This window comes from Phascolarctos cinereus, unplaced genomic scaffold, assembly GCF_003287225.1.
Source record: "Phascolarctos cinereus isolate Bilbo 61053 unplaced genomic scaffold, phaCin_HiC Scaffold_7;HRSCAF=346, whole genome shotgun sequence".
In the NCBI taxonomy this organism is placed as follows: Eukaryota; Metazoa; Chordata; class Mammalia; order Diprotodontia; family Phascolarctidae; genus Phascolarctos; species Phascolarctos cinereus.
In genome coordinates, this window is record NW_027556180.1 from 79,998,955 (window position 1) to 80,014,004 (window position 15,050).

General features: G+C 40.6%; 1 protein-coding gene across 3 annotated transcripts in view; it reads left to right on the forward strand.

Annotated features, from left to right (window-relative positions):
* Positions 1-8,547: 8,547 nt before the first annotated feature.
* Positions 8,548-15,050, forward strand: part of KLF7 (KLF transcription factor 7) — a 102,423-nt gene continuing 95,920 nt past the window's right edge. The window contains exon 1 of one of the 3 annotated variants that reach the window (XM_021008675.2): positions 8,548-9,090. In XM_021008675.2, the coding sequence (XP_020864334.1) occupies positions 8,989-9,090 (102 nt within the window). In that variant the 5' untranslated portion in view covers positions 8,548-8,988. The remainder of the gene's footprint in view (positions 9,091-15,050) is intronic. The other 2 variants (XM_021008673.2, XM_021008674.2) reach the window with 2 other exon arrangements.

Consider the following 15,050-nt stretch of genomic DNA (forward strand, 5'->3'; position numbering starts at 1 on the left):
ATGACAGGCAAGTTGCTATTCCAATGTTTTCAGTTTCTCTATGAGAATTGGGACCTAGAACTAGGCTCGGGTCTTGGGGGTTGAGAGGAGAGAAGATGGTTTAGATGAAGGCACAGGAGTTGAGATTGCTGGCTGATAAAGTTTTTTTTTTTCATTGCAATGCTTGCTATTTAAAGTAAATCATTCTTATCCTTATTATGATATGAATTCTAAGTGATTTGTTAATAAGATCTAAGAGGAAATGAAGGTTTCCTGTGAGTGAGGGCAGAGCCAAGGGGGAGTATCTTGAATTGGAGAATAACAGGAAAAGGGAGATTGCCAAAAAAAAATCCCAAGAATCTGTCTTACGCATTCATGTACATGGATATACATACATGTGCACATTAGTTCTAGGTAAAATTTTTTTTAAAAATCCAGTATACTGTCCATGTAATGTTAGGAAGTTGTCAGCACTATGAAAGGGGCCAGGGTAAAACAATTATGCAGATTTGTGACATTTGTAATATTGAAAAAGGTATATAAATTAAGTGAGATGCAGAAAAGAAGCTATAAAACCTTAAGCTTACTTCATGTAATATTATAAGTTGGGTGCTTTAGCATCTAGGCCAAATGATCTCTCTCTCTCTCTCTCTCTCTCTCTCTCTCTCTCTCTCTCTCTCTCTCTCTCTCTCTCTCCCCTCCATCTCTCCTTCTCCCTCCCCCTGTCTCTCAGTTAAAGAGTTCCTATAGAACCATCCTAGACTCTAGTTTGCCTTTATCTGGAGATGGATTCTGGATCAGATCAGTGGGACATCAAGGCCAGGCATCACACAGGCCAGTGATCCCTTCACCAGGCTGTTAGGAAACTGAGTTTTATAGTTCTGTCCTGGTTACTGGAAACTTTTGCCGTTACAACATCACTTCATGATATGTTACAATTTCCAAGATTACAACTCATTTCACATCAGTTACATTTTACGGCGGTATTATTTCCTGACTGGGAGGGAGGGAGAGAGCCGCCTCATTCTGGTAAGTATTTCCAAATCAAAGTATAGTGTGGGTTACTTAGATAACTTAGCCCATCCATTTGTATCAATTTGCTTTAATACTCCTGCAAAGCCCTACTCACCAGTGGACGCTAAACCTAGGATGCACTTCTTTGAATGGAGGCAGAATCCCTCTAAGTTAGAAAATTCAGGTGGCTAAATTTCTCAGGGGATATAGAAGAGGAAGGTTTTGTTTTCTGGGTCTCCAGGACACATTCCAGATGAAGAGAAGGAAAAGGAAGCTGAGGACTCACTTAAGGTTGTCTGTTACTTATTGCTGTCTTTTTTCACTATAGAACTTCACAGAAGTTCTTATCTTATAAAAAAAAGTTCTTATCTTTTGAGGTCTTGAACTTATGGATTTCCTTCAAAGGCTGGGTCGATTTCTTTTACAAAACCCACATTGAAATACTTGGGTACTGTGGATGAGTAGACAAAGTTACCACCACACTCACTACTAACAGATTAAATCAAGCTATTCAATGGGCAAAAGGTACAAGGCAAGGATGTGGATGTGCAACATCTGTTACGTATTCATCTCAGGCCCTGGGAATCCTGAAGTCTGAGCTATGTGGCAATACTGGTATTATTAGGGTATTCACCAACCAAGGGAATGCCCAGAACCACTTAGGACCAACTGGACTAGCTGAGGTAACCCAAAGGATGACTAGCTAAGATGACCCAAGCTGTAGACTTTTTATATAATTAGTGATATGAGTTAGAAACAAAAAAATAATAATAAATCCTGCACTAATCTGCTCAAAGCATCAAGGAATGGCCCACTGTGGTTTAAGTACTTCAGCATGACCATTTTTGAGTAAGAAACAAAGTATGGCCAGTTAGAAGAAAGGAATTGGTCATAACCTAGTTAGGTTAATTGGATGAACAACTCTGCTAAGCACAGAGAGAAACAATTCCAAGGATAGAAGGCACCAGAATAATTTTGAGTCACAAGACAGTGATAGTCTTTTGAAAGCAAGGCTCATAGACATTGGCAGCCTATGCTAGGTCTTCTAGATAGCTATTATATCTAATTCTCCTCTGGAACATAGCTCAGTAGACACTCTGTTCCATCATGATTTGGTTAACTTTCTCCTTTTCTGGGTCCTATATTATCTTACCTTCTCTTCAGTTACCACTAAAGGTTAGACAGGGGTGGGGAACCTGCAGCCTGGAGGCCACATGTGGCCTTCTAGGTCCTTGGGTGTGGCCTTTTGACTGAGTCCAAGTTATACAGAACAAATCCTTTTATTAGAAGGAGTTTCCTCCTCCAGGAGTTCCCTATACAGATGAAATCACAGGTCTAGTCTTTGTCCCCCTCCTTTGCATGACTCCTCCTTCCAAATTATTGGTTTGTATGTGTTTTTGTCATCTGTTTCTCCATTGCCCTTTGGCTGATCAACAACTTCAAGTTTTCAGAGACTTAAGCATTCCCTGACTACTAGCCATGCAATATGGCCAGAAGAATACTGATGTTACAAAGTTGGGTCTTTGCTTTGGTCACATGTTTGGAGTCCTTAAAAGAACTTGGCATTTTCTTAAAGGCAATCCAGCCCACTACCATCCTTATGTTCAATTCTGAGCCTAGCTCATTATCCATTTGTTATATATGATCTCTATAAGTCGTCCATCCAATTGCATGTCATAGTCTGGACAACCAGTATTCTTCATCCACTTCATTTCCCTTATTTGGAGAGATAGGCCAAATTCTTTTAAGTCATTATTAATTTCACTTAAGAAGCTCTACGATGGACTAATGTTTAATGCAATCTGCATAGTGTCTGCTAACAAATGGAAACATTTGGAAGACCATCATTTATAGTGAATCTCTCTTCAACTTAGCAACCACACTGGGGTTCTCCATGACAGTGTCAATCATCTTTGGCAAGCATTTCTCTGTTTTGTTCCTTTCTTGGTCTTAATAATCTGTGTATCATTGGATAAGGCTCTTTCTCTTCTATTTTTCAAGAATTCTTGTAAAATTTTGCCATATGCAGGGGAGATGCCTTCTTAGAGGAAAACCTCAAAAGTAGTGTTTTGACTTTTAAAAATGCCCTTTTCTTTTAGTCAACAAGTACAACAAAATGTACTGGGGGATTTTATATTTTTAGATGTAGTCTGCTATGGAATATTGCTTGCAAAACCCTACTTGTCCCATTATCATCAGCTTATAGCCTCAAGTGTCTTTTCTGAGTCCTGTATATATCCTTGCTATTTTACTACAAATTATAACCTTGGAGAGTTCTTAAAACAAAATCCTCTTCCTTCATCAAGGATGTGTTCAACCTATGGGAAATGTTTGTATAGTCATATCATTAAATAACAAATACATGAAAATAGCTAACATTAATATAGCACTTACTTTGTGTCAGACACTGTGCTAGTTATTGCTGTCCTTTTGTTTATCTTTTGGGGGATAATGTTAAGATTCAAGATTTTTCCACACCTCTGATTTCTTCTACTCCTTTAGCTACTGTAAGCATTGATCTCTCAATGCCCTCAAAATTATATTACTTCCAGGACATGCTCCCTTCCAGGACATGAGTATATTCTCATTCTAGTCTACCTCCTTTTCCTATCTTTGTTTTCTTCCACTATATTTCCTCTAAATTGCACACACCATATAGTTTTCTCATCGTATTCTTTGAGTTTCATATTAATTTTGAGCTTTTCTCTAAAATGTCTGTGGCCTGACCATCCAGAGACAGTTTATTCAGGAGTGGTTTCCACATGAATAATGAGTCATCATTTCCTGTCCATTAAAATATAATCAATTTCATCTTTTATGATGTTATTTGGTGTTCACTATGTCCAGAACTTTCCAAATCTTTTCTTGAAGAAAGTATTCATGATATATAGGTGTAAGACTTCACTACAGTCTATAAATTCTTGGCCTCCTTTATTCTTTACCCTTGGACCATATTTTCCAATATATTTTTTGCACTTTTCCCTCAGACCCACCCACCTTTCCTTTAAAGTCACTGAATTTAAGGACAGAGGTGTTTTTTTTCAATTAGGATAAATTTAAAGTTTTTCTTTTTTTTTTTTATAGAAGTGTTATACCTCTTCTTTCTCTATTAGAAGGCATTGACACATAAACTGCAAAATTTTTCATGGATCCTTTTGCAAATACTTACCTTGAATATCACAGCTAGGTAGTACAGTGGATAGAGTATTAGCCTTGGAGTCAAGATGATCCAAGCTCAAATCCAGCCTCAGACATTTATTAGCTGTGTGACCCTGGGCAAGTCATTTAACTCTGTTTGCCTCGGTTCCTCATCTGTAATATGAAGGAAGTGGCAAAGCACTTCAATATCTTTGCCAGAAAACCCCAAAGGGGTCACAAAGAGTTGGACATGACTGAAAAAACAGAACAAAAAATCCTGAATATCACAATATGAGATGACTCGATGTGCCATGAAATAGTGTTTCTTGGGACTTGGTGGAACAATAACAATATAATTAAAATTCTCTGACTTAAGTTGTCTTTGGATACAGGATAAAGCCTACTCCTCCAACCCCTTTATCTGACTCTCCAAGGAGAACCTGCAAACCATGCTTCACTTCAGCTACAACTTCTTTTCACTTGTTTCATTTGTAGAGAATGTCGAGATTGACATAGTTTGGTTACTCCAGTAGTATGTCATTGGACAAGGATCTCACATTTCAGTACAAACAGATAAGATAATGTTTGTGTCATTCTAAAAACTATGTGATCCCCAGAATCCTCTGCTCCATTTTCTGCCCTTTTGCAACCATTGATGTAAAAGTCAGACCCAACAGCAATGAGGATCATTTTATGTTTTTCTCTACCTCTAGACAGTGCCAAAAAATGAAGTCTGTGCTGGGACAGTACTTAAAACACCTACATAGTGGAACTGCTAGAGCTTCTACTCTTTTTGCCTAGTCTTCAAAAAGATAAGACCTCCTCTCCACTCCCTCCCCCAAAAGAGCAAGACCCTTGCATAGTCAGGGTCACCTCTATGCTACAAGGAGACATTGGAGTAGAACTTGGTAGAGGACTATAAATTAAATGAACTTCTATGATTCAAGTTTTTTTTTCTCTAGCTCAAACCAAGTGTTTCAAACTTTATATCAGGGGTGATTTTTTGGGGGGAGGCTATCAGGGTTAAATGATTTGTCCAGGGTCACACAGCTAGTGTCTGAAACTGGATTTGAAGTTAGGTCCTCATGACTCAAGGGTGGGTGCTCTATCCACTGCACCACATAGTTGCCCCACAGTGATTATTTATTTATATAAAACTTTTTTTAAGGGGTGTTGTAATTGGCTTGATACTTACCTACCTCAGTCCAAACATCTCTGTGCAGTAATAGCTATATGGGTTGTTAAGCTAAATAAGAGGAAGTATATTTGTATTATAGGGAAAACAAAACAAAACATTGGATTTGGACTCAAAGGATACAATTTTGAATCTCAGTTCTGTTTACTACCTGTATAGTGCTTCTCAGTGTGGTCAGGGATCCCTGAGGGTCTCCAAGACCCTTTTGATGGGTTTGTGAGATCAAAGCTATTTTCATAATGCTGAAATGTTTTAATTTCATACATATATAGTAAATATCAATAGATATAATTCACATAAATAAAAGCTCTTTGGGGTCCTCAATTTTGAAGAATATAAAGACTAGAAATTTTTAACATTTACTGGGATAAATGTCTAAAGTGCCTTCCAAATCCAAGTCATATGATCTTATGAAAACCTCAATCTTTACTTAGGAGAGATTTCTCTCAGGGTCCTCCAATATCAGTTGTCAGTAACCGAATGCTTGATAATATTTAATAGGTTATGCCTATACTGTCCATTTTGTTCACAACCTAATGACTCATTTATTTAAATCCCAGAATCCCAGACTTCAAATTTACTTTATAACCTTTCACCTATCCATAGTGATGATTCAAATTATACAGAGATAAGCCATAGTACTTTGGCTTCTCTATATTACATGAGCACAAAATTCAGTTCACTTATAAGACAGATCTATCTTGAATCCAGAGGGGTTTATTATGGCAAATGACAGATCCTATTAGGACATTGTCTTATTTATAGGAAAAAGTTCTTTTCTACAGAGTTAAAGGAATGAAATTGCTTCCTAATATGTGAATTTCATTTAAATGGATAACCATCACTGTAACATAGATAGGGAAATATCCTTTACAAGTATAACTGTTGCTATCTCTTAGACTATATGTTGTCTAACTCTATGGTAATGGAGAGTTTTCACAGTGGGAGTTTCCCTGCATGAGACAATTACTGGTCTGGCCTCCCCCCAATATAGATAAGAGATTTATGCACATACACAATTCCAATCCCAATGCTTACCGTTTAACTTCTCTTAGAAAACCACTGATATAACTTTTTAATAGTTTGAAATCAAGCCAGAAATAGCCAGAGCAAATAAAAAGAGAGAATGCTAAGATGGGAAGGTTCCTCTTGTTAATGGTAAAAAGGAGGAAAAAAATCTTCTGTCTGAATTTGCACGCAATTCTGCAATCATTCCTAAAGTGGAAGTTAGCATTCTGTTTAGCTGACAATGCAATTTGGGGAACTTCAACTGCACTCACCATTTAAGAACTAAGAACTGATTGGCCAACTCTAAGAACATATATATCATGCCAGTTCCCCCCCCCATTTAGATATGTCAGAATGAAGATAAATATATACTATATACACATGTATGTATACTTGTGTATATGTGTACAATATGATGCACATGTATGTAGACCTGTATATGCATTTTTGATTCATTTTAATGACCCTAATTTTTTTTTCTGCTTTGCCATGTTATATGACTGTCATGTATGTGGAGATATATATATATATATATACATGCACACACTGTAAGATAATACACACATAATGGTATGCGTATATGTATTATTTGTAAGGAAACAGCACTCACATATAATGTGTACACATGCACGTATAGACATTATGTAGTGTATATAGATATGAATCTGCATCGGCTTGTATGATGCCCAATATTTCCCAAACCTTGCTTTTCATCAAGCATTGCTCTGCACAAAGCACTCTCTCGGTACACGAGGAAACCACATGGTCTTTCTACATCATTTAAAAACTCTCAGGCAAGCTGCCTACTGCAACATGGCTCACATGCTCACTCTTAACTCCCATCTATTGCTTGTAACAAATCCATCCAGGCGAAATCACTCCCTATCAATCAGTCTGGGCTTCGGATTTTTAAAAAATATAAAACCTACAGACCCTCCCCCTCTACCATTCAGGATCAGAAGGGGAAAAAAAGTGGAGAGTAGTGTAGGGGTGGTCGGTGGCGTAGGTGGAAGTGCTTCCATCCTGGATGGGAGGCTGGGAACAGAGCCAAAGACAGCCTTCCTTACAGGACAGGTCTAAGCAGCGCCTCCTCCTTTGTTCTTTCTGCCTCTGATGCGGCATCTCCTTTTCTAGTCTCCAGCCCCGTCCTCCGTGGGAATTTTGCTGGTTGGCCTTTTATTTTTTTTTTCAACTAAGTTGGGATTCTTTCCCTTTTCGTTTCCATCTTGTTCCACTACCCCGATAGAGCTGGTTCTTCCGACCCGTTTCCTCCCGCACCTCCCCCCACCCCCCTCACCTCCAGTTCCTTCCCCATAGACCTGGGGGCGGGGGTGGGACTAGTCGGGATGCGGGGCTCACTCGCTAAGTAGCCTAGCCTAGACTTGCACTGCCCCGGCGTCTTGGGGCGCGCGCCAGCATTTTTCTGCTTAAAATGGTCAATAGAGACGAGCCCTATCTTCTTCTCTCCCAGCCCATCCCAGGGATGCGGAAGGATGGGGCTCCCTGGAGGCTGGGCTCCTCTTTAGACCTCTTATAGTCTGGGCCGTTTTCCCCCTTCACCCCGGGAAGAGGAAGGTGGATTGCAAAAGCGAAGCTTGGGTAAAGCGGCAGCCGCCTCTCCAGCGCAGGCATTTTGGGGGCGCCCAGCTCCCTCGGCCGGCCCGGTTTTGCATTCCACTCCAGACCACCCGAACTCCAGCCTGTGTGTGTATGTGTGTGTGTGTGTAGATGTGCGTTGCCCTGCTTCACAGATTCACCGTGTGTCCCACTCCCGCCCCATCCCTGTCTCTCCCTCTCCCAGGCCTCCGCACGGCCGGCCGGCTCTGGCCCCTTATATAGCTCTCTAAAAATAGCTCGCCTTACACCGCCTTGTAAGGCAGAAGGGAGATCAGGCTTGCTCCAATCCCCAGACCCCTTGGCTGCCAAGCTCCGCCCCAGGTCCCGTCTCTCTGCCCCCGATTGGTCCTCAGTGACTTCATGAGCCCCCCCTCCGTTTACCTTACATGGTCACACGTTGCCTTAATGGACGCTTTCTTCCAAGATCCCACGACTGCGCGGAGAGGAGTGAGGAGGGAGGGAGATTGGGGAGGGGGAAGAGGAGCAGCAGCAGGAGAAGGAGGAGGGGAAAGAAAGGGAGGGGGGGGAGGACTACAAACTAGCAGGGATGGGGTGGGGGGTGGGGAGGGAAGGGGGGGGAAGCGATCGCGAGAAAAAAAAAATGCAACCTCCCAAAATAAAGAGCAAAGATTGCATTAGGAGCGAACAGCAATGCAGAAATAGATGGCAGCTTCGTGTCAGTGAGTTTGCATCCCCCTTCCTGGTCCACGAGCTGGAGTGATTAGAGCCCTGGAAGGGAATTCTTGCATTTACTACAGTGGAGAAGTACCCCTTTCCTGGCAGCCGTTTCCACTGTACATGTTGGATGCCTGTCTTCATCCTCTTTCACTCTCTCTTCTCTCATCTCCTCTCTCCCTTTCTCCTCCGCATTGATTTTTTTTTAAGTGTGACTGAAACGAAACAAACCAAACCAAAAGGGACCCTGGATTTATGCCTTTTTTGGGGGGTGAGACAAACAAACAAATAGACAAACAAACAAACAAAACTGTGGAAGGGGGAGGGTTTCTCCTCCTGCTTTGCCCAGCAGCAGCAGCAGCATGGACGTGTTGGCTAGTTATAGTATATTCCAGGAGCTGCAACTTGTCCACGACACCGGCTACTTCTCAGCTTTGCCATCCCTGGAGGAGAACTGGCAGCAGGTGAATGATTTAAATTACTTGTGTAAATCTTGTAGCGGCGAGAAGCTGGGGCTGCGTTGGTGCGGGCTTTGGGGTTTTTAAGGCGTTTTTTTTTGGGGGGGGAATGTGTGTGTGTGTGTGTGTGTGTGTGTGTGTGTTTGTTGTTTAAAATGTTTCCTGAAACATACATACTCTAACCTTACCCCCTTTCCCCCTCCCCCTCCCCTCCACCCCACGTTTGCCAAACAGAGCAGTCCGGTCCGAGCTGTATTCAGTCATAAACACAAGTCCTTACACTCGCAGACCATTCCGTTGTAGAGATCCGCTTAACTTCTCGGTTTAGGGTTGGAATGGTTGATTTGATAGCGATATGGCTATGGAGATATGTGCATGTATTGGATTAGAGATATTACTTAACCCTGCTTAGTAACTTAAGTCAGGTTGATCGCTTTCAGCTGATTTTGACAACCGGCAGGTGGTAGAAAAGGGATCGGAGAGGGTATTTTCAGCTAATTAGTATGTGTTCATAAAACAAACAATAAAAATCTTCGTTCGGGGGGATATTGAAAGGGTGGGCAAGGAGAGAGCAGAGAACCAGTAACAAAAGACACTAAGCAATACCTAGGAGTGGGGGATGAAAGTGCATTTGTTTTAGATTTATAATGTATTTTCAGCTTCCGCCCCGTGGAGTCAAATGCCTCTAGAAGAGAAGGGGGGGGGGAACCAACCCAGTCCCCTTCAGCTAACTGTTTGTTGTTCTCATTCCTGAGAACCCTTTGCTTCGTGCTGGCAGCCACACACCGCTTGAAAGGGGTGTGGTGTATTTTTTATGTGTTTTATTTTATCTTATTTAAAATAGGAGCCTCGAGAAACTAAGATGATGCCTGAGGCGACCCCGCATCCAGGTCTTCAGGTGGTCTGGAGGAGGGAGAAGTGGGGTTGATTTCTAGTCTTCATTAGACCAATGCAGTGCTACAATACAATCTACTTCTGTGAGAGGTAGATAAAGAAACTGCCAGTAGAAAATGTGGGTAGCCAAAAATCGTGGTTCTGCTGGGCTCCAGCCTTTCAGAGGTTGTGGAGGAATGGTATCCTTCAGGGAAAGCTATGACCCTGGCTGAATTTGCACTATTTCCCCCAAGATGTGGGTGAGCAGAGATAAGTAAATTCAAGGAGAGGATCCACATTTTTTCCTGTTGACAATATTAACTTGTAGTCCCTTCTCAAGAACCCACTTTGCCATTGGTAATAGACGTGAGTGGAACAGCATGTGGCTGCCAGGGCAACTTCGATGCCCTATGACAGCAGCTTGTTAAGACTAATGAACTGCTGGATTTCCTCTTTGCAGGGATACAGAGCCATATTTGCCAGCATTAAGCTGGTGTGTAAGTTACTTCTCAGCTAAGTGAGCTTTTTGCACAAGGAACATATATAGGTCTGATGGCAACACCAGTTCTCTTTTATTGTACCATTGTTACCTAGCTGAGCAGTGATTAGACTGTGGGAGCTTTCCTCAAGGTTTTGGCCTTCCTTCTCTCAGTGTGTATAAGTGTACACACACATATGCATGCCAGTGTGACTGTTCTGTCAGATATATTTGACTTTGTTTCTCTGTGACAGTAATGAATACGTTTTCACACATTATTAAGGTTTCATTTATAATTGTCTGTCATAGGACATTTATTAAATGCATTTTCTCCCTCTGTCATTAATAATACCTGGGTTTAAAAATGTTCATCCCCTTCCTCATTTTCTTTTCTTTAATTTTTCAGCGGGCTAATTAAATTGAAAAATATAATTTCACAATTAAAAAAAACCCTTTTTTTTTTGCCACCAGGCTAGCAGTGTTGAATCAGTTGCATATTAACCACAGTCTAGACAAGTTCAAAGGAAGGCAGTCTTGATTTACCTAGCATGTCTAAAGGCTGACACTATATATGATTTGTTGGTACAGTCCTATGGAAGGAAAGTGAGTTTTATTTGTTACAGCATTGTATGATGATTAATCCCGCAACTTTGTTGTATTTGAAGTTTTCATAGTAATAAGGTTGGAGCCCAAGGCAGTTTCTGAGTAAAGCCTGCTTCCTTCACTCTTTAGTAGCTAGCAGCCTTGGAGTGTGTGAAAACAAACAAACCAAAAATATTTGGCTTGACTGCGTGATGAAAAGTATCAGATCCATTGTTCCTCCTAGGCACTCCTTCCCTCCTCCTCCTCCTCCTTGCCCTCCCCACCAATGTCTCTTAATTGGTTTTCTGATAACAGGAAGCAGACTCTCCTCTCAGTTTGGCACAAACCCTGTACCCCTAACTTTTTACCTCTTTGTCAAGGCACCTTAATCACATGGTTGGAAGCCAGAGTTAGATTTAACTTGTGGGAGAGTGCTTATAATAAACAAAGCATCACCTCTAGTAGGATTTCAGTTTTATGCCCTGTAGGCTTAACTAAGTCATGTAAATGGGACTATAACCATTAAGGGGTACTTATAGTACTGATTTACATATATATTGCATTTTAAGGTTTGCAAAGTTTTTTCTGCATTATTATGCCCATTTTATAGATTTTACTTATGTATTACATTTAACGGATAACAAAGTTTCTATTTCCTTTATTATTATGCCCATTATAAATGAGCTAACTCAGGTTATGAGGTTAAGTGTCATTTAGGTGACTGATACAGGATTTGAACCTAGGTCTCTTGACTCCAGGTCCAGCACTATCCACTAGGCAATATTGCCTTTCACAGAAGACAACCTCAAACCCATTTTGCTTTTAGTACTGCCTCCTCTTCTGCAGTCTTTCTTCTTAATGGAATGTACCAAGGGCAGTTGCACATAACTGTTGGGCCCAGAGAACCATTCAGGTTTTGAAATTTTGAATGCTGATTGCTCAGGACAGCGAAAAAATATTGCTAAACACTGACCACACCACTGCTACTTGCCATCTTCATCATCCACTCCCCTTTGAAAAAAAAAAGACAAGAAAAACTCTTTTGCCATCTTCTGCAAGGAACCCTAGGCAAGAGGAAGCTTCCTTAGAGGTGAAATGGAGGTAATTATTAGAAGGTATTCTCACTCAGATACTAAGAAAGATAGCTAGCCTTAAAGTGAACCTGAACTAAAGGAGAAAATCCAAAGATTCTGATTTAGTTTTAAGAGAAACTGTGGGTTAGATGTTCAAGCCCAGGACATCTGTACATTTGAGGATTAAAGCTGGACTCTTGTTACCTCCACACTGTTTCATGCTGATAATACGGGTAATTTTTCTGCTTAATCTTTAGTGAGTCTGGTGTTAACACCAATGATGGACATGCACAGTATCCAGGGTGAGAATTTTGACACTGATTTTTCATGCAAGGGAATCCGTTACCTTTCATTCAGGGATCCGAATCTAGTAAATAGTACCTATGGACTTTCCTGCAATTTAAAACAAAAATGAATTCCCCCCCCCTCCAAAATGAATAGCTTTAGCTATTATCTATTCCTACGATTCCTGCGCTCTACACACTTAGGATTGTGGCTGAAGTAACAGCATCTCTCCCCATCACGTAACAGTAAATTACACTGTGCTCATGTGGTTTATTATTTTGTGGAATTTAGCTGACACACAACTTTGAAGGTCCCCAAAGTAGGCTTCTGAAAACTTGCAAGAAAATTTTCGATAACTCTCTGAAAAAGCAGGGGAAAGGCAAAGGTAGGAAGAATGCTGATGTGGTTTTGAGGGTACTGTTCCATTTTTTTGGAAAGGAGACAGGTAGCTACATCCTAGCCCTTCCCTCTCAGTAGGGATGATGACTTTTCTGGACCTACCATCCACTTCCAAAATGAAAGCTGACTTGTAGCTTTAGCTAATGGGGACACCTCTTTCAGAGGGTTTTTTTTTTCACTGCTGAAAATCTGAACACTGATTTATCCTTGGTTGTCTGTATTGTTTCATTGTGGAGGGGAAAGCAGAGGAGAGGGCATAATGATGTTGTTCTGTAAGTCCTATCTGAAACCAGTTTTGCTTCATGCCATCAGGAGCATGGCATGTTTATTTGAAAATCATTTTGAAATTCTGTTAGTTGTTAATGCTGATTCATAATTGGCAGATGGGGTCAGTTTCAGGCCTCTTTTCTGCTTGGAGAAAATTTTCCACTGCTACTGGAAACAAATAAATAAATCGCAGCATTCCTTTCCCCTTCCCCCATGCCTCATTGTTTTAGACTAATGGCATACTTGGCCACTGTAAGAACTAAAGCATCCTAATAACATTGCAGTTTCATCTTGGTTCCAAACACCCTGAAACACTTTTTAGAAGGGCCTCTGGTACAAGGTGTCTCTAGAGGACAACCTGCACAAATGATTGCCTTCCAAGAACAGTCTGTGAGAAAGAGATCGGATTTGGCCTTTGAGCCATGCTCCTTCTTGACCTACACAGCAAGGAAAGCTGCCTTCTCTGGGCCCTAAAAGCCAAGTGCTATCACAAAAAGGAGGACAAAGCAAACTCAAGTCTCCCCATCCTCAGTTTTGTCTCAGTCCCCAATTTGCAAACAACAACAACAACAACACAAAAACCTTTTTATGAATTATAATTTCTTGGCAACCACATTGGCCGGGTGAATTTGTAGACACAAAGGAGCCTTGCAAACCACACTGAAAGCATAAAATATCGGGTGCTTGTTTTGTGTGTGATTCGTGTGGTCTTTAGCTGCAGTAAATGTATTTCTTTATTTGAAGCAGGGTGGCTGTATCTTTTTAAAAAATAGAAATATCTCTCTTACCTAGATTTCTCTTTTTAAAGATTTAAGTATGTGTTAGTAGTGAGAGCACTTGGTCATAGGATAGGATTTGGTGTTTGGTCTTTTTTAAAATTAGCATATGTATCAACATTCTCTTTTATTAGGAGGAATCTGCAGTTTCAGAGGGTCTCTACTATTGTTCAGTCTAGATTTCCCTAATGGTGTTTTGTAATGAGATGAACTGTTTGCTTTAAAGATGTTATAGTAGCCAAACTTTTGGGGGAGGAATGAGGAGGATTATTAGGTTATTAAGAAAAGTGCATATGGAAGAAAATTCTCATTTTTGGCAATATGGAGACATTGCTCCCATCTTTATTGTCAGGAGAAAGAAGATACTATCCTTTTGATTTTTTGCTTATTTGTTTTTTATCCTAGAGGAGAGAGTGACATTGGGGTTCTATCCATTTAAAAGACACAGCAGAAGATGTAGTGTGACAGCCTTACTCTGAAATGATTTATATGTGTATGTCAGGGGTCTTAGGCATTCAAGTGTGAGATTATTATTGTTACTGTTATTATTATTATTATCCATTCCCTGCTTGGACCATATCTCTGAACCAAAGGAACTTTTACCTTTCCTTTGGAATTGGGGCAGTCTAAGAGAGGGTGATAATAGGGCTTTTAGTAGTATCTCTGTCTTATATATCTTCAGATCTCTTTCTATCCAGAGAACTGAATTGTCACTCTATATTTTAAACTCTCTGTGTACTTGGGAAGTGGTCATTACTGAGTCCTTCTTCAGTCCCCCTCCACTGTCAACTTATATCTACTGCTGGAGAGAGAAGAGTTCTTTCTATTCTGTTCGATCCAAATTGGTACATACTGACTCTTTAACTGCCCCTATAGCAAAGAGTGGTTGCTAAATAACCCTTGCCTCTCTAATTTTGCTCATTAAGGACCATCTTTTTCTTATTCTCTTCTCTCTCTTTGGGGTAAGTTTTAGTTTTTGTTTTAGGGTCTACCACTCTGATGTAAATTCTGTTGCTGCGGTTTTGTTATAACTTTGTTCATTGTGCTCAAGTTTGTGTGTGTGTGTGTGTGTGTGTGTGTGTGTGTGTGTGTGTGTGTGTAGATAGGTAGTGCTGAGGTTTGCTGAAAAGTTAGGACAGCTCCCCATCTTAAATAGCTGTGGATGGGGGTGGAGATTTATTTCATCTTTTTACACTGCCTTTCTTCCAGAATTTGTCAGAGCCTTTGCTTCAG